General features: G+C 49.7%; 1 protein-coding gene across 3 annotated transcripts; it reads right to left on the bottom strand.

Annotated features, from left to right (window-relative positions):
• Positions 1-288: 288 nt before the first annotated feature.
• ELP6 (elongator acetyltransferase complex subunit 6) lies at positions 289-19,323 on the bottom strand. 3 transcript variants are annotated; one of them, XM_060204754.1, is made up of 8 exons: positions 19,014-19,323; positions 15,889-15,967; positions 11,170-11,240; positions 8,694-8,812; positions 6,066-6,267; positions 2,066-2,212; positions 1,116-1,158; positions 289-769 (listed from the first exon to the last, which is right to left on the bottom strand). In XM_060204754.1, the coding sequence occupies exons 1-8, from the start codon at positions 19,218-19,220 to the stop codon at positions 675-677; spliced, it is 963 nt and encodes a 320-aa protein (XP_060060737.1). In that variant the 5' UTR covers positions 19,221-19,323; the 3' UTR covers positions 289-674. The 3 variants fall into 3 exon arrangements, with proteins under 3 accessions (XP_060060737.1, XP_007534035.2, XP_060060738.1); XM_007533973.3 differs by lacking the exon at positions 1,116-1,158 and having other exon boundaries at positions 19,014-19,300; XM_060204755.1 differs by lacking the exons at positions 1,116-1,158; positions 11,170-11,240; positions 19,014-19,323 and having other exon boundaries at positions 15,889-15,945.
• Positions 19,324-20,039: the final 716 nt, after the last annotated feature.

Here is a 20,039-nt window from a genome sequence, read left to right as displayed (position 1 = left end):
GATAGAGCTTAGGGAGAACCACCCCCATCTTTGGATGGAGGTCTGAGAAGATAACCTCTTGGTAAGTCTCTCTCAACCGAGGTGAGCATAAGGGGGGAAACTCAGACTTGGTTCTTTCCTTCTTGACTCTCAGGCCCACAGAAACTCCAATACTTCCCTCCATTAACTGCAGGCCACATGGCCACAGATTCACTTGTTCAAAGTCACCTTCTGATCACAGAAGAACACACCTTACCACACACTTCATCACACACCTCAGACCCCAGACAAGAGAAATTCCAAACTATATGGCTTTTTGATATGAGAACTTTATGACGGTCATCCTCTGCCTGTCACCCCAGACAGCCACTCACACTCACACTGACCCTGAAAGGTGTGGCCAGTGAAGCAGTCAGCCGTTGGGGCTAAAGCACGGAGGCTCCGAAAGCCCCTTCACCAGGTTCAACGTGTGGCAACTCTCAACAGAGGCAGAACTGCAGGCTCCTCGCTGCATTTTCTGAAGAGGGTCCGGGGAACAAAGGCCCAAACCAGTCACAGCAAAGCTGACCGAGTGACCCATGATGCGCTGCGAGGGGGTGATGACCCGTCCCTGCTCAGTCCTTTCATCTTCCACATCCCAAACTGTCCGTCTCAGCGGCCTTCAGTCAGGTCACAGAACAGCAGGAGCCAGTCCTTTAGCAAAAAAGGACACGTTCTTGTCCTGTATCTTGTACTGATAAGTGAGGCTCCGGTCCCGCTGGGTTGTGGGCTGTCTCCACCGAATCTGCAGCTACAGCAACAAGAAGAACGAGGGAGTCACTCCCCCGCCCAAGCCTGCCCCACCCAAGCTCTACCTGCCTCCCTGTCTCTTCAGCTGAGGCCTCTCTCAGAGCAGCCATACAGGCCAGGCAGTGATAAAGAGGCTTCTAATACAAAGCTTCCTGTCAGCCTACTGAAAAGTCACGGTTCCCGCCCTCACAGCAGTGGCATTTGCTCATTACAAAAAATAGAAAGGCAAGGGAAAGAAAGAAGTCATCCATAGAAATACCATTAAATGTTTATGTGCCTTTAGTCTTTTTCCCATGCATCATTTGGTCCTTATGATCTAATTTTTAAAATCATGTTAGAAACTGTACCTTCAGCAGACCAGGAAGTAGTGCAGTGACCAGAGCATTGGACCTAAAAGCACAAGGTACTGACTTCAATCCCCAGCATTACATGTGCCAGAGGGATGCCTTGGTGTTCTTGTTCTGTCTCCGAGTTAGGTACATGGAGGAGGAGGAGGAGGAGGAGGAAGAATGATAACCAACAGAAGAGGGAAGAGGAAGGACAGAGGGAAGGGCAGGGGGAGGAGAACAGCGACTTGTAATTCAGTTCAGAGGCTCAGGAAAGCTGGACATTTTCTCCGCTTTATCTGACAGAACAGAGAAATCTGAGAGGGGCAGGGAGACAGAGGGGAGAAAGAAAGACCTGCACAAGCTGCCCATCAGAACCATCTCCTCATGCTGTGCCCACAGCATTTCTGGGCCTTCAGATTTACTTTCCTCTCTTGCTTTTCTGAATGGCTCTGGGTCAAAACTCCAAGCAGCCCGATGAGGAGTTAGTATGAAGTTAATACAGAAGGGGTGATGGAGGCTTTGGGGTGGCTCTGAAAGAGAAGTTTCAGGGGGCAGAGAACCATGACAGCGCCTCAAAAGAAGAAGAACCTGACCTCCCTCAAAGGGCAGCGCCTGGATTCTGCCCGGGTACTACAAATGCTCTGGTCAGAGGCAGCAGCTTAGCAGCGACTTGGGGCCTCCAAGTCTCTAGTTAAAAGGAACAGTATTGTCCTGAACAGTCCCGCCAAGGAGGCCTGCTGACTGGAACTCCTGGAGTCTATTTCGGGCAGCAGTCTCTTTGTTCACAAAGGGGGCCCTGCCCCAGTGCATGGGGCTGAGCACATCTGGGACAGACTCTGGCTCGCACTCTCCTAATTATGGAGACTTCCCTTCTACCTCAAGACTCCCCAACCAGGCAGCCCTTGGGAACTGGCATGCGCTGGCACAGAGGCAAGTGACCCGACACCCCCAGTCCCAGCCCTACGCACTTGTCCGTGCACATCCCTGCAGAAGCCGGTGGCCAGGCCCTCTGTCCGCAGGATCAGGTGACTCTGGTGACTAAGGCCGTTCAGCAGGATGTCATTCTCCTCGTCCTCCGTGTCTTCCCTGTCATGTACGAGGGCCACTATGTTTCCCTGTGACAGAGACACAGATGGGGGTCTGCTCACGACTGGAAGGGACGCCAAGCTCGTGCACTGGGTTCCAGGTCTCCACCCCCCTGCACGTGCTGTGTTGTCACAGAGCGGCTTCCCTGAAGCCCTGCAAACACCCCCTTTGTGGGAAAGACAAAGGGGCCTGGGACACAGGACCTTCATGCAAGTCACCCACTGAGCCATGAGTACGGCTGATCTGCTGGCTACCTCAATTCGCCTAAAGCCAGGCTAGTATTTGGTCTTCTGTGACGCCATTAGAAAGTGCTTCCGGGGGGTGGGAGTGGGTGTGAGGGATGGGTCACAGTCTTTTGGTGGTGGGAATGGTGTTTATGTACACTCCTAGCAAAATGTACACATATAAATCAGTAATTAATTAATATGAGAGGGGGAAAATCAATTGTATGTCTCAAAGTTTTTCAAAACACAAACTGAATCTTTAATATATAGGCTGTGTATTTGATATGCAGACTCTCTCAAAAGCCTAGACCAAGTAGATCAGAAGCATCCAATAGCACAGCTATATACAAGATACTGGATACTGTACAGCAAACCCTAACAAAAGGACTTTTCAAAGTTAACCCAATTACCAAATAATGTGATGATAACATTAACTATCGATTGTCTTTTTGAACCCTAAGACAGCAAGAACCTCACATCTCCACTATAGAGCCCCTACTTCCCCCAGTCCTGGAACCCTTGGATAGGGCCCACTTTCCTGTATGCGTCTCCCAATCCAAACCAAATAATATTGCATCCGCCGATCACAACCTAACCAACGCAACGATTGCCACCTCAACATGCTTCACCTCAGACTATGTCCAGAGACTTCACGTGTGGAATGACAACCCTTCAGCTTCATTACTCGGGTGAGACCTTTCCTTTTATAGTACACTCTAATTTCATCTCAGGTGGTTCACTTTCTAACAAACTCCCATAACCTAGATATACACCAGTTTCTGTGAGAGAGAGCATATGTTCACACGTATCCATAAACTACTGCAAAATATATACCTGAAAGCAGAAGTACACTAGAGTTTGCAGTGAGTACCTCCCTAACACTTCCTCTCCACTATTCCAAGCTTTGGGTCCATGATTGCTCAACAATTTGTTTGGCTTCCTATGTTAACTCTCTTTTCAATCACCAGGTTCCAGATGCCACCAGGATGCTGGCCAGGCTTCCCTGGATTGAAGACCCCACCCATGTGTCCTGGAGCTCAGCTTCCCCAGAGACACACCCTACTAGGGAAAGAGAGAGGCAGAATGGGAGTATGGACCGACCAGTCAACGCCCATGTTCAGTGGAGAAGCAATTACAGAAGCCAGACCTTCTACCTTCTGCATGCTCCCAGAGGGATAGAGAATGGGAAAGCTATCAGGGGAGGGGGTGGGTTATGGAGATTGGGTGGTGGGAATTGTGCGGAGTTGTACCCCTCCTACCTTATGGTTTTGTTAATTAATCCTTTCTTAAAGAAAAAAAAAAAAGAAAAATCAATAAACATCTCAAAAAAAAAAAAGAAAGTGCTTCCGTGGGGGTGGGAGACAGCTCGTTCGGTAAAGTGCCTATTTTACCAGATGTGAAGAGGGGATTCAAGTCCTCAGCGACCACGTGGACGCACCATGCAAAAGGGAAGCTTCACATGTGGTAGAGCAGTGTCACAGCCTGGCCAAGCCACCCGCTCACCTCTCCCGAGGGCTCCTGGCAGCTACACCACCAGCCCTGAAGACAGTCACCTCAAGTCACACACCGTGCTGGCATGTGAAAGGCTTCACTTCACTTAGTTCTTACAACTGGGGTCCTGTGAGGCAGGACCCACAGACATTCCTATTTTATAAGTGACCTACTATTATTATTAAATTTCTTTATTTTTTTTAAAGAATTTATTCATTTATTCATGAGAAAGACAGGAGAGAGAGAAAGAACCAGACATCACTCTGGTACATGTGCTGCCAGGGATTGAACTCAGGACCTCATGCTTGAAAGTCCAATGCTTTATCCGCGCCACCTCCCAGACCACTTTAATTTCTTTATTTAGCATAGTCTGGGGTACAGCAAAATAGAAATTTTTCATAATGATAGCAGATAGCATGGTATCTATGGTAGCTCAGTGGATAAATTGTCGGACCCTCAAGCACAAGGGTCTGAGTTGGATCCCCAGCACTACATGCACCAGAGTGATGCTCTGGCTCTCACTCTCAAATAAATAAACCTTTTATTATTTTTTTTTCTTTTATTGCCACCAGGTTTATGAGTGGGGCTTAGTGCCTGAATAAAGAACCCACCTCTCCTGGCAGCCATTTTTTCTTTTTAATATCTATTTTTAATTTGATACGACAGAGAGAAATTGAGAGTGGTTGCATGGGGCCCAGGTGGTGGCGCAGCGGGTTAAGTACACATGGTGCAAAGTGCAAGAACCAGTGTAAGGACCCTGGTTCGAGCCCCTGGCTTCTCACCTGCAGGGAGGTTGCTTCACAAGCAGTGAAGCAGGTCTGCAGGTGTCTGTCTTTCTTTCCCCCTCTCCCCCTCTCTGTCTTCCCTCCTCTCTCCATTTCTCTCTGTCCTGTCCAAGAGCAATGACCACAATAACAATGACAATGACAACAACAACAAAATGGAAAAAATGGCCTTCAGAAGGAGTGGGTTTGTATTGCAGGCACTGAGCCCCAGCAATAACCCTGAAGGCAAAAAAAAAAAAGAGAGAGAGAAAGAAAGAAATTGAGAATGGTGGGGTAGATAGGGAGAGAGACGAGAGACACCTGCAGAGTTGCTACACTGCTCATGAAGCTCCCCCACCCTGTAGGTGGGAAGTGGGGACTCAAACCTGGGTACTTGAACATGATAACAGGTATGCTCAACTGGGTATGTCACCGCCTGGCCCCCTTTAAACATGTTTTTAAATAATAACAGTAACAGGCCAGGAAATAGCTTGCCCAGCAGAACATACACTTTACCACTCATGCTCAAAGACCTGAGAGTTTGAGCTCCTGAAGGCCACATGGAAGGAGCTGCACGTGAACGGTGTCCCTCCTTGTCTCTCATCCTCACTGAAAATAATAAAGGAGAGTTCAACAGAAATAGTGAAATCAAGCAGGTGTCCCATCAGTAATCCTGGCAGCAAAAGAATAAAATGAAAAAGACAAATCTCCTTTTGGTAAAATCTGTGTCTCCTAATTTTACATTGCTGTAACTTTTATTGGCTATATTCTATAATTTATTATACCTCACCATTTTTTTTTTTTTTGTCTCCAGGGTTATTGCTGGACTCAGTGCCTGCACTATGAATCCACAGTTCCTGGAGGCCATTTTTTGACCCTTTTGTTGCCCTTGTTACCCTTTTTGTTGTCATTATCACTGTTGTCATTGCTGTTGTTGCTGGATAGGACAGAGAGAAATCAAGAGAGGAGGAGAGACAAAGGGGGAAGAGAAAGACAGACACCTGCAGACCTGCTTCACCGCCTGTGAAGCGACTCCTCTGCAGGTGGGGAGCCAGGGGCTGGAACCAGGGGCTGGAACCAGGATCCGTACGCCGGTCCTTGCTCTGAACCTGCTACGCTACCGCCCCCACCCCACCTCACCATTTTATTTAAGGCACCTCACAATGTTTCAAGCAGCTGTGCTTAAGTTTATGTTGTGTTTGTCCCTGCAGTCTCAGCTGAGCACCAAAACCCAGAGGTAGTGACTTGCTCCAGGACCTGACCTGTCTGCAAAGCGGCAGAGCTGGCACGGCAGCCGCAACCCCCAGGACCAGCCCCACGACAGCAAATCAACAAGACGGTCATGGCAGGTGAGGCCTGGCCTGCCTGGGCCCTCAGAGGGAGGCCTGCACGCAAGTGAGTACCTTCAGCTGGCAGCACACGGTGGCTCTGCAGTACTGCATCCAGTCCAGCACGGCCACCGCCCCCAGGCCCAGGCTCAGCAGCACACTGAGGTCGTCCACCAGCAGCACCGGGCACCTCCATGCAGCTTCCCCGTCATCCCCGGGAGTCAGGGCCGTCCGCACAAACTCATACAGAGGCTGCAGGTTGCCAGCCTTGGCTTCCCTGGGACACAAAGTAAAGACACCAGAGGGCTTATTCTCTATCAGTGTCGTGCTGGTAGTGAACAACATCACAGCAGAGGCCTGCAGGGAGGCTAAAACCACAGCTGTCGACCACAGTCCTGAAGACCGAGGCGTCACAGTCTGACTGCAGAGACACTCCTCGGGGCCTACCACATGCCAGAAACCTAGGGTGGGGAGCGCACAAAGATGACAGTTCTGGGTTCCTTTTGTTTTTTTAATATATATTTATTTACTCATTCCCTTTTGTTGCCCTTGTTGTTGTCGTTGTTGGATAGGACAGAGAGAAATCAAGAGAGGAGGGGAGACAGAGGGAGAGAGAAAGGAAGACACCTGCAGACCTGCTTCACCGCCTGTGAGGTGACTCCCCTGCAGGTGGGGAGCCAGGGGCTCGAACCGGGATCCTTACGCTGGTCCCTGTGCTTTGCACCACATGCGCTTAACCCGTTGCGTTACCACCCGACTCCCGCTGAGTTCTGGATTCTTAAGAGATACGAGTCTCAGAGAAGAGTATGAGGCACCTGAAGATGAGTTGGGTTGGGGATACAAAGAAGCCTTTCCAGGAGGCCGTAGCTGGGTAGAAAAAGCAAAACAGGAATCTAGGTGTCTTAGTGGTGCAGAGAAACAGCCTTAAATACCTATGTATGTACTAGATTCAACTTGTTTGTTTAAAAATATTATCATCATCATTATTTTATTCTTACCAGAGCACTGTTCGGCTCTGGCTAATGGCAGTGTGGGGGACTGAATCTGGGACTTTGGAATCTCAGGCATGAGAGTCTGTTTGCACAACCATTATGCAGTCTCCCCGACCCTGTGTTTATTATTTATTATATATATTTTGTTAATTATATTATTAATACTATATGTTAATATTATGAAATGTCGAATATATTTAATTTCTGAAATAAAGACGTAAATATAAAATGAATAAAATTTAAAAGTAGAAACAGCGGGGGGCCAGGTGGTAATGAATCTGGTTAAGTGCACATATTACAGTGTGTAAGGACCCAGGTTCAAGTCCCTGGTCCCCACCTGTGGGGAATAGCTTCAGGAGTGGTGAAGCAGGGCTGTAGGTGTCTCTTTCCCTCTCTGGCCTCCTCTCAATTTCTCTGTCTCTATCCAATAAGAATAACAAGGAGGAGAAACAAACTGTCTCTAAGACTTTGTGAGGACTACGGTGGCTAGCACTGGGAGGGTGGGGACACAGAGCTCTGGTGGTGGGTGAGGTGTGGAGCTATTTCCTGTAACCCCAAGTCTTGTAACCTACTATTGATCACACACATGCAAATTACATATACATACATGCATGTCAATGGGAGACAGCCGAAGAGAGAGAACCAGACCATCATACTGGCACACACGATGCCGGAGACTGAACACAGGGCTTTATGCTTGAGAGTCTGACACCTTGTGCTCTGTGCCGCCTCCCAGGCCACTCACTCTGTTTCTGACTCGAGCTAGGCCAGTCACCTGGTCCCCCCAGTGCTGTGCACAGCAGCAGCCTGCCATCATGTCAGGTGGGGGCTCATAAAGCCCAGGAGTGCAGGGTCTGGCAGGTGCCACACTAGAACTGGGCCCCATGAGCAACGCGGCAACTCCCCACAACCTGGGCTGAGGGGCCACAGCCCCATCAGTCAGATGGAGCCATCAGGTTCGACGATGTTAGATCCATCTGCGAGGGCACACACAGGGCGGGCAGGTACCGAGCTCTGTTACCCACACTGCCACCAACCACTGCATGCGGCAGTCAGAGAGACAGGTCGTAGGAAAAGGGCCAGTGTGGAGTCCTCCCTGGTGGGGGAAGCCAGCAGCGGGCATCTGCACAGAGCTGTCTGTCTGTGACTGGCACTCAGCAGAGACAGGAATCGAGACAATCAATTTCACGATACCACACTAGCCGCTGGCCGCTTTTATCTCATGGGCCAATACTGACTACTGTTCACGGTTTGCAGGACACATGGTCTCTGTGGTCTGCACTGCTGAACCCTGCTCGGAGCAGGCACACATCCTCTGGTGACAGTTAGTCATGGGCTGGCTCCTGAGTTGGCTCTAGCCTAGCACTAACTGGAGAGAAGGAATCACATAGCAACCCTGGGGGCTGAGAGACAGAGAGAGGACAAGTGTGCGCTGTGTGTGTAGGGCGTGCAGTCTGCCTGTCACGTGGAGGGCACTTTTAGCCCCAGCACCACAAGGGAATGCCATGGCACCAAGGGAAGCCCCGCGCTGTGGCATCTTTCTCTCTCTCTCTTTCTCTCCCTCTCTGAAAGTCCAAGAATGGTGAAATGGCACACGTACGAGCCTTTGGCTCCCAAACATGCACACACAGACACAGCTACACACACACCTCCCCACCTGGCTTGGCTCTACCAGGTTTGCACATCTGGGCTGTGCTGCAGGCTGACTGACCTGAGAAACTGCAGAGGGTGTGGTTCCTCCGGAGTCTGGAAGAAGACCTCCACCGAGGACTTGAGACCCTCAAGAAACACGAGCTGTCCCCGGTCCCGCGCTGCGGTCAGGCTGACACCCTAAACACAACAAAGAGTGACCGTGCGTGGCAGGGGAACCCCCACCTGAGCAGCAAGACCCTGACCCGCGAGGGTGCACACGGCGCACTGGACGGTGGGTGCTGCCCACTGCTCAGGCCTAAGTCTCCCCGCCACAGCCCATTCTGTTTCAGATATGTGCTGACAACTGTCATACTACTTACTTGTTACCTTTATTTGCAGCCAGGGCTTTGCTGGGGCTTCACATCTGCACAATCCCTCTGCCCTCAGCAGAGACAATTTTTCCCCCAGATAGATGCTGAGAGATAGGGAGAGAGCAGAAGAAAAGACACCACAGCACCACTACACCATCGGTGAAGCTCCCTGCCATGTTGCTCCCAGACAATACCCAGGGGTGTGTACTCTACCCAGATGAGCTATCTCTTGGCCCCTGCAATCGTCACATTATTTAAAAACATACATGCTTGGGGCGAGGTGGTGGCACACATACACACTGCTATAGGCAAGAACCCAGGTTCAAGTCTCCACCACGGGGCGGGGGGTGGGGGAGCTTCAATAGTGGCCAAGCAGGGCTGCAGGTGTCACTCGCTCTATCTCTCCCTCAACTCTCAATTTCTCTCTGTCCTATCAAATTACAAAAAAAAAAAAACCCACAACTTTTAAATAAAAGGGAAAATGGTGGCTAGGAGCAGTGGATCTGCCGTGCAGGCATCAAGCCCCCAGAAATAAGCCTGGTGGCAATAAAGGCACTTTTGTTTGTCTACTCAATTTTCTAGGGTCCTAGGTCTTGTGATATACAATAGTACTGTGCGTTTCCTTTCTTCTATTTTTGTCACCACCAGCAGTTCACCATTCTGGAGCAACTTTTTCAGATAGAAAGAGAAAGACAGGGCCAGGCGGGGGCACACATTACCATGCATAAAGACTCGGTCCAGGCTCCCGCACCCACCTGCAGGGCGGAAGCAGGTCTGGGGAGGGGAGGGAAAGGTGAAGAAAGGGGGGGAGTCAGACAGGCAGCAACCAGAGAAATGGCTCAGCTGATAGAGCACTGGGCTTGCAAGTCTGAGGTTCCTGGTTCAATTCCCAATACTCACTTGGGCTTCCTTCTCTTCACAGTGGTGAAGCAGTGCTACAAGTATCTCTCTCTCTTTCTCTCTATCTCTCCCTTCCTTCCTCTTAATTTCTCTGCCCCCATTTAAAAAAAAAATTTAAAAAGGAAGGAAAGAAAAGGACTGTAATCGAAGGGCTAACAACAGAGAAAGTTTACAGTTATCCAAAAAAGCATTTCATGTCTGAGGTTCTGAGCTCCACCAGCATCACCATAAGCAATAGGGAATGCAGCCCAGGGTCTGGGAGGTAGCTCAGTGGGTAGAGCAGACACTACACCACACTCAAGGACTTGAGCTCATGCCTTCCACCGCCACATGGAAGCATCACACAGGGGAAAGCGTCACAAGTGGCAGGGTAGTGCTACAGTGTCTCTCTCTCTCTCTCTCTCTCTCTCTCCCTGTCAGGTCACTGGTAATGGTCCAGACTAGAGCAGGGTCTCACCAGCCTTTTGTCCATCTTATTCTGCCTACTGCATCTGAGGAGATCGGGGCAAGCGAGAATAAGGCAAGAGCTAGTGGCAAAAGTGTCTCTCCCTACCTTTGGGTCCCAACCCAAACTCCGGTAAACATGATGGGAGGCACCCAGCCTGGTAGCAGACCAAGCGTGACCTTGAAGCCAAACGGGTCAAGATCAAAGCCCAGAGTGAGAAAGAGGAAACGTATCCAGTTCATAATCAGCGGGTGGGAATCGACTGATGTGCATCAGATCTGATCAATAAAGCAGGAAGAGTGTTGCCTTGGCTCCGCAGGTCACAGCCTGAGGATCGCCGTGCTTTCCAGAGTCCTGCCTCTGCTGACCCTCTGCTGACCCACACGGGGAAGCCACACACTCAGGATCTCATAACACAGACGAAGAGTATTTATCATGGCTGGGGAGGTGGCTCAGTGGGCAGAGTGCAGGGTTTGCATGTGTGAGGCCCTGGGTTCAAACCCCAGCACTGTCTAAGCACAGCTCTTTCAGGCTTGTACTTATTTCAGGCTTGTACAATAAGTAGGAGACGGTGCAGCGGGCATGTTGTGGGACTCACAGGCTTGAGGCTCAGAGCTTGATCCGCACAGAGCCTTGTGCGTGGTACGGGGAGCACCTGCCACTTCCTTCATCCTTCCTTTGCTAAGCTCTCCACCCTCACAGGGCAGTTCCATCTCAGACCACGCTCACACACGTGTGGCGCACTCTCACACACACACACACACACACACACACACACACACTCAGGTAAGCTACCTCCCAGTCCCAAATAAACATGAGAAAACTATTAAGATATTTACCAGTTTCTGTGCCACGATATTGTAATGACTGAAGGACTGGATGAGGGCCACAAAGCAGACTTTACAGTTAGCTGGAAAACAAAGCAAATGCGTTTCAAAACCACTCCTGCGTGCAACTAATGTCAGGTCTCCCACAGCCCTAAGAACAAAAGCTCTGAACCAGGTTTAGAGGTGCAAAGGCCTTGCAAGACAACATACCCACTTTGAGTCTCAGATGCACTTTTTCATATCCGGTTTAACTTTTTTATTTATGAAAGAGGGAGAGGGAGAAAGACTCAGGATAACATTCTGGCATATGTGATGCCGGGGATCAAACTTGGGACTCCTGCTTGAGAGTGTCACTCCAGGTGGTGGCGGGCCTTGCAGAGCACACACATCACACTGCACCAAGGACCCAGGCTCAGGCTTCCTGTCTCCCCTGCGGCAGGGAAGCTTCATGTGTCATGAAGCAGTGCTGTAGGTGTCTTTCTCTCCCTCCCCTCAAATTTGTCATACCCAAAATAACTAAAATGTAAACGTGGTATAGTGGGGAGGGGGATAATGTTTGACCTGCCGTACCACCTCCCAGTGCACTTTCTTTCTTTCCCAGCTTGGCCCCCATCCTTTGGGGATGTAGTTTCCCTTTCTTTTTTTTTTTTTTTCTTCCCTCCAGGGTTATTGCTGGGGCTCAGTGCCTGCATCATGAATCCACCGCTCCTGGAGGCCATTTTTTCTCCCTTTTTGTCGCCCTTGTTGTTGTAGCCTCGTTGTGGTTATAATTATTGCCATTGTTGATGTTGTTCGTTGTTGGATAGGACAGAGAGAAATGGAGAGAGGAGGGGAAGACAGAGAGGGGGAGAGAAAGACAGACACCTGCAGACCTGCTTCACCGCCTGGGAAGCGACTCCCCTGCAGGTGGGGAGCCAGGGCTCGAACTAGGATCCTTACGCTGGTCCCTGCGCTTTGCGCCACCTGCGCTTAACCGCCCGACCCCCATACTTTCCCTTTCTTTTCAGTTCTCTTCTCTTCCCCTGAATTTACCCAATAAGCCAGTTGTACCTCATTTCGCTGACTCTGAGATGTGCTTCTGTTAGCTGTAGCACTAGGTACCTCATTTTATTCTAGTTAAATAAATTGGATTAAGACAATAAAAAAATAAACTGTACAGTTTTCCCAAATTGTGTTTTTCTGGTACTAGTATATATAAACACTTTTATTTTTTATTTTCTTTTTTTCTGGTTGTTTTTCTTTTCTTTTAAAAATATTTATTTATTCCCTTTTGTTGCTTTTGTTGTTTTATTGTTGTAGTTACTGATGTCGTCATTGTTGGATAGGACAGAGAGAAATGGAGAGAGGAGGGGAAGACACAGAGGGGGAGAGAAAGACAGACACCTGCAGACCTGCTTCACCGCCTGTGAAGCGACTCCCCAGCAGGTGGGGAGCTGGGGGCTTGAACCGGGATCCTTATGCTGGACCTTGCACTTTGCATCACCTGTACTTAACCCGCTGCGCTACTGCCCGACTCCCACTTTTTTCTTTATTCTTTATTTCTTTCTTGCTGTTTTATTGCCACTAGAACTAGAGTCACTACTGGGGCTTGGTGCCTACACCGTGAATTTGCTGCTCCCAGTGGCTTTTTTTCTTTAAATTTAATTTTTTTTACAGGACAGAGAGAAACTGAGAGGTGAGGGGAGAGGAGATAGGCAGAAAGAGACACCTGCAGCACTGCTTCACTGCTCATGAGGCTTCTCCCCTACAGGTGGGGCTGGGGATTAAACTCAGGTCCTTGTGCAGAGTAACACGGAGGCACAAGATTCTTCTCAGGATGTGTGTGAAGCCAGCGTCTCACACCTGTCTGATATCACTGCTCCCAGAGTGCTTCTTCATTCAGATGGGGCCAGAAAGAGACCACAGCATAAGCTTCCCGGGCGCTGTGCCACACCCATGTGGGTTAGGGCTTGCACCTGGGTCCCATGCATGGCAAGGCTCCTACCCTACCCAGTGAGCTCTCTCTCTAGCCCACTGATGACGATGATGATTTTTACCAGAGCACTGTTCATCTCTGGCTCATGGTGGTGCAGGGGACTGAACCAGGGATTTCAGAGTCTGAGGCATGAGAGTCTCTTTGCATAACCATTATGCTATCTACCCCTTCCCTCCATTAATTTTTGTATATCCAAAAGTATATTGAGGAAGCACAAAGATGCAGTAGGCATCCTACTGGGCATATTGATACTATTAAAGACTCTCTTGCTCACCCTATGTTGGAAATCACAGCATCTCAAAACAGACAGGAACTAACTTTCTTTCTTTCTTTCTTTCTTTCTTTCAAGATTTTATTTATTTATGAGAAAGACAAAAGGAGAGAGAAAGAACCAGATATCACTCTGGCACATGTGCTGCCAGGGATTGAACTCGGGACCTCATGCTTGAGAGACCAAGGCTTTATCACTGTGCCACCTCCCAAACCACTGGCAGTAACTTTCAAAGCTGTAAATCACTGGAACTGATGAGTGCTAAGGGCCTCCTCAGCACCCTGGTCTGGCTCAGCAAGTGTCAAAAACAATCTGAGTAGTTTTTCAGTTGGCTATTTTCGTCCACAGGGATACTGTAGAGGACATGCTGTTTTTCTTCCTTTCTTTAACCAGAGCACTGCTCAGCTCTGACTTATTGTGGTGCAGGGCACTGAACTTGAGACTCTAGAGCCTCAGGCATGAGAATATCTTTGCATAACCATTATGCTATCTACTCCCACAACTTCCCTGTGTTCTTTAGAAAGCATCTTTGGGGGGTGGGGGTGGGGGACTTGGCAGATGGTAGTATACCTGGTAGAGTGCACATGTCACAATGTGCAAGGACTCAGGTTCAAGACCCGAGGCCCCGCCTGCAGGGGGAAAGTTTTGTAAGCGGTGAAGCAGCACTGTAGGTTTCTGTCTCTCTCCCCCTTCCCTCTAGATTTCTGGCTATCTCTATCCAATAAATAAAGATTTAAAAAAAGATTCACAGAAAGAAAGAAGGAAAGAGGGAGTCGGGTGGTAGCACAGCAGGTTAAGCGCACGTGGCGCAAAGCGCAAGGACTGGTGTAAGGGTCCCAGTTCGAGCCCCCAGCTCCCCACCTGCAGGGGAGTCGATTCACAGGCGGTGAAGCAGGTCTGCAGGTATCTATCTTTCTCTCCCCCTCTCTGCCTTCCCCCCTCTTCATTCCTCCCTCCATTTCTCTCTGTTCTATCCAACAACAACGGCACCAATAACAACAACAATAATAACTACAACAATAAAACAACAATAGCAACAAAAGGAAATAAACATTAAAAAAAGGGAGGGAGTCGGGCGGTGGCACAGTGGGTTAAGCACACGTGGCGCAATGCGCAGGACTGGTTTAAGGATCCTGGTTCGAGGCCCCGGCTCCCCACCTGCTGGGGAGTCGCTTCACAGGCGGTGAAGCAGGTCTGCAGGTGTCTGTCTTTCTCTCCCCCTCTCTGTCTTCCCCTCCTCTCTCCATTTCTCTCTGTCCTATCTAACAACAACAACATCAACAATAACAACTACAACAACAATGAAAAACAACAAGGGCAACAAAAAAAATAAATTAATTAAGTGTAAAAAAACTAAAAAAAAAAGAAATTACTTCTTAAAAAAAAAAGAAGAAGAAAGGAAAGAAAGAGAGAGACACAGAAAGAAAGAGAGAAAGAAGGAGTCTATTGGGAGGGCAACATCTCAATGGGTCATGTGCCCAGAGACCTCAAGACATGCATGCAAGAATTGAGGAGTAACTAGATCAGGAGGCTACACATTATTGGGGGGGGGGGGGGCAAGGGACGACTAAGACACACATACAGTGAGCGCATGGCACTCCTCGGCTAAGACACACATACATACAGTGAGTGCATGGCACTCCTCGGCTAAGACACACATACAGTGAGCGCATGGCACTCCTCGGCTAAGACACACATACAGTGAGCGCATGGCACTCCTCGGCAGAGCAGGAACAACAAGACAGTCCAGTAACCTCTGACCTAAATGAATAGTCACTGGCCACCCAAATACCAATTAACCAGTTGATTAATATTATCCCCACTACTTTCTCAAATGGGTTCTTTCTCTCTTTTTTAAAAATTATTTATTATCTTTATTTATTTATTGGATTGAGACAGCCAGAAATCAAGAGGGGGTGCAGGGGCAGATAGCATAATGGTTCTGCAAAGAGACTCATGCCAGAGGCTCCAAAATCTCAGGTTCAATCTCCCACACCACCATAAGCCAGAGCTGAGCAGTGCCCTGGTAAAAAAGAAAGAAAAGAAAAGAAAAGAAAAGAAAAGAAAAGAAAAGAAAAGAAAAGAAAAGAAAAGAAAAGACAAAGAGTGGTTTGTGGTTTAGGGGGTGGTGCAGTGGATAAAGCATTGAGCTTTCCAGTGTGAGGTCCTGAGTTCAATCCCCAGCAGCACATGTGCCACAGTGATGATTCTCTCTCTCTTCCTTTCTCTCTCTATCATTTTTCATGAATAAATAAATTAAATATTTTGAAAAAGAAAGGAAAATGAAATTGAGATGGGAAGGGGGAGATAGAGAGAGATACCTGCAGCACTATCTCACCACCACTGGTGGGAACCGGGGGCTTGAACCCATGTCCTTACACTGTAACACGTGCACTCAACCAGGTGCCCCACCACGTGCCCCCCTTTCCTTCTTCCCCTCCCCACACCTTAAGTTTCCTCTCCAGACCATCAGCAGGCCCCATACCTCTGAGGTAGAAGGAGAGAAAGTGATGTACAAGGAAACTGCCATCAGTCCTGGCATCACAGAGTAGAGTCAATCTCCCCTGAAAATTAAAAGGAACAGGAAAAGTTGAGTTACACTCCCTAGAGAGGTCAGCTGAATGTATTTACACACCCAAACCCAAACACTTCAAGAGTATATTTTTTATTTATTTTCTCCCCCATATGACTTAGGACAACAGAGTACATTTTTTAAAGAATTATTTATGTCTTGAACAGAGGAGATAGGGTAACAGTTATAAAAAAAAATTAAAAAAAAAGACTTTAAAGCCTGAGGCACCAAAGATTCCAACATCACAAGTCAGAGCTGAGAAGTACTGAAAAAAAAATTTTTAATTTTTTTTCAGTTTTAAAATACATTCTTTCCCCCCCCTTTGGCTTTAACATTTTTTATTAGTGATCTACAAAATCATAACATAATAGGGATCTAATTCCACACTGTTCCCACCAGCAGAGCTCTGCACTCCCATTCCCTCCACTGGAAACTGCAGTGGTTCTCCCTAAGTCACAGATATGGGGTACTGTTTCTATAAATATATATATATATATATGTGTGTGTGTGTGTGTGTGTGTGTGTGTGTGTGTGTGTATTTGCCCTTTTTTAATATGGTCCTGCCTTCTCTTTCTTTCTAAATCACACCTATACCTATTTCTACTTAAAAATTTTTAAAGGATTTACTTATTTATTTGTTTTCCCTTTTGTTGCCCTTGTTTTTCATCGTTGTTGTGGTTATTATTGTTGTTATTGATGTCATCATTGTTAGACAGAACAGAGAGAAATGGAGAGAGGAGGGGAAGACGGAGAGGGGGAGAGAAAGACAGACACCTGCAGACCTGCTTCACCGCCTGGGAAGCGACTCCCCTGCAGGTGGGGAGCCGGGGGCTCGAACCGGGACCCTTACTCCCGCCCTTGCGCGAAAGGAAAACACGTTTGCAGTAGCCCTGACTACTTTCTTCAGGCAGAGCCCCGCAAAGACCTTCAAAGATGGTGTCGGAGGTGCCTGACTTCCCTGCTCCCACCATCTCGGGGTCTTTGTCCGCAACAGAAGGTCAGGAGCGAGCGGTGTCAGGCTGCGCGCCGCTGTGGCCTTCCCCGCGCTATCAGACTTGGGATTTTCCCTCCAGTGCTGCCGTTTCCTTTTCTCTCTCTCCTTCTCTTCTCTCCCTTCCTTCTTTCCATTCTTCCTTTCCTTCCCTTTCTTTGAGCCAGGCCAGCACATGTGTGATTTCACCACCCCAGGCTGCTCCCCCCCGCCCGCCCCCCGGCCAGGCAGAGAGAGGAAGCGCCACGCCACACCACCTCCCGGGAGTTCAAACCTGGGAACAGGAGTGACAAGAAAGAAGCCTGCACTGCGAGCTCTCTCTCTGATGCCGCCCAGTTCTCTGTGGCGCTGGGGCTGCTGCTGTCACTCCGGGCCGCTGCCCTAGTGTCGATGCTCTTCCCTCCCTCGGCCCTGGCAGACAACTGTGGAGAGACCTCAAGGAGCGGATCCGGCAGCCGGCGCCATGCAGAGGATGGGCCAGAGCGGCTGGGCAACCGAGACACCCTCCCTCCAGCACTCTATCTGCTGACAGCCCCTGCGAAGGTTTCACCAGCACAGCAGCGGCAAGGCTCCTTCACCACTCCATTAGGAAAACGGACGTTACAAAATAAGCCAAATACTTTCCTGGGTGAATTTTTTTTTTTTCTTTTCCCTCCAGGGTTATCACTGGGGCTCAGTGCCTGCACTGGAGGCCATTTTCCCCACTGCTTTTTGTTGTTGCCCTTGTTGTATTTATTGTTATTGTTGTCATGGCTGTTGTTGGATAGGACAGGGAGAAATGGAGAGAGGAGGGGAAGACAGAGATGGGGAGAGAAAGACAGACACCTGCAGACCTGCTTCACCGCCTGGGAAGTGACTCCCCTGCAGGCGGGGAGCTGGGGGCTCGAACTGGGATCCTTGTGCCACGTGCGCTTAACCCGCTGCGCTACCTACCGCCCGACTCCCCTCCTTGGTGAAATTTTAAGGTAGCCCAGGATGTGAGAAAGAGGACGGAGGAGACAGAATGGCAGGACTGGTGTCACGGTCACTGCACCTGCCTGGATGCTTCAGGGCCAAAGGGAGATGAACCAACGGTTAGTCCAGGGAGGTGACCGTGGATCAAGTTTTGGACTCTCAAGCATGAGGTCCTTGAGATCAGTCCCTGGCATCACATGTAGCAGAGTGAGGTCTGGTTCTCACTCATGCTCATTTTTTCTCTCTGTCTACATACACACACACACACACACACACACACACACACATACACACACACACACACATACACACACACACATACACACACACACACACACATACACACACACACATACACACACACACACACACACACACATACACACACACACATACACACACACACACACACACACATACACACACACACACACACACACACACACACACGAGCACTGCTCAGCTCTGGCTTAGGGTGATACTGGGGATTGAACCTGGAACCTTTGGTGCCTCAGTCAGGAAAGACTTTCAGCATAAGCATTATAGTGTTTCTCCAGCCGAATACATGAATAGTTTTTAAAAAGAAAGGAGACAAAGCTAGTGGGCTCAACTCTCCGGCCTCAGGACCGCACGTGACCCAGTGAGCTGGCACCCGGGGACACCCACGTGCCCACTCTGGCTCCTGGGTCCTTAAAGGGCACATGTGGCCTCCGCGGAATGAATATGGGGTCAGGAGAGGGCGTACCTGGTCAAGCGCTCACATGACAGCGCACAAGGCCCCGGGTTCAAGCCCCTGGTCCCCACCTGCAGGGGGGAAAGCTTCACAAGTGAAGCAGGGCTGCAGGTGTCTCTGTCTCTCTCCCTATCTCCCCCTCTCTATTTGTCTCTATCCAATAATAAATATGAGATAAATACATCTAGAAGGGGAAAAATACATGTTTTAAAAAATGCGACTGGGCCGCCCCGAGAACTACAATTCCCAGGAGCCCGCGGGCCCGTGACGTCACACGCGCGTTGCGCGCGTTTCACCACGGCTGTGGCCTTCCGCCGAGCTCCCGGAACCCGCCCGCTGCCCGGCCAGGCGACATCTTACCTGCTCCGCCTTGTCAGGAGCGGTGTTGAGAAGGTTGTTGAGTTCCGGGAACATTCTGAGATCAGGGAACAAGGGCCCGGGCCCGGATGGAGACGTGCTAGAGACAACGGAAGCTGAGGAGCAACACAACTCCAGTGCGCGCGAAAAGGAAGCACGCGCAAAGTCAGCCGACGGCAGCCAATCAGGCCGCGCCGGCGCCGCAAGCATGCGCAGACCAACCGAACTGTAGCCAATCAGGCCGCGCCGGCGCCGGAACGCATGCGCAGAACACCCGCGGAGATTGGAAATGGGCGGCCACGATTGTAGCCTTCCGTCCAACCAGAGCCCGAGATTTCAACCCCTCGCGAGATCTCTCCCTCCCCTCCCCCTCACTGTGCTCCGCCGGGCGCCCTGGCAGTACACGTGTGCGCGGAGCCGCCGGGCTGCGGGTCTCCGTCCGGAGCAGCAACAGCCGGTGTAGTGCTCGAGTTTCCACCGAGAAGATTCGGGTTCGAACTTCCGACCCCCACCTACATGGGGCAGTGGTGGAGCAGGGCTGCAGGTGTCTCTCTTTGCCAGGGGTAGTGGATAAGGTGTTTAAATATTTCTTATTTATTTATTGTGGTATAGAGACAGAGACATTGAGAGGGCAGGAGGAGAGAGACAGAGACACCTGCGGCCCTGCTTCACTTGTGAAGCTTTCCCCCTGCAGGTGGGGACCAGGGGCTTGAACCCGGGGCCTTGTGCGCTGTCATGTGAGCGCTTGACCAGGTGCGCCCCGCCTGGCCCCTTAATTTTTTTTTTTTTCACCAGAGCACTGTTCAAACTCTGGCTTATGGCAGTGTGGGGGATTGAACCTGGGACTTGAGAGCTTCAGGCATGAAAGTCTCTTTCCATAAGCATTATGCGATACCCCCACCCGACCCCTAAATTTTTTTAAAAAATATTTGTTTGAGCAGGTGGCGCAAAGCACAAGGACCGGCGTGAGGATCCCGGTTCGAACCCCGGCTCCCCACCTGCAGGGGCGTCGCTTCACAGGCGGTGAAG

This window comes from Erinaceus europaeus, chromosome 12 (assembly GCF_950295315.1).
Source record: "Erinaceus europaeus chromosome 12, mEriEur2.1, whole genome shotgun sequence".
NCBI lineage: Eukaryota > Metazoa > Chordata > Mammalia > Eulipotyphla > Erinaceidae > Erinaceus > Erinaceus europaeus.
This window is presented reverse-complemented; position numbering and strand designations above follow the sequence as displayed.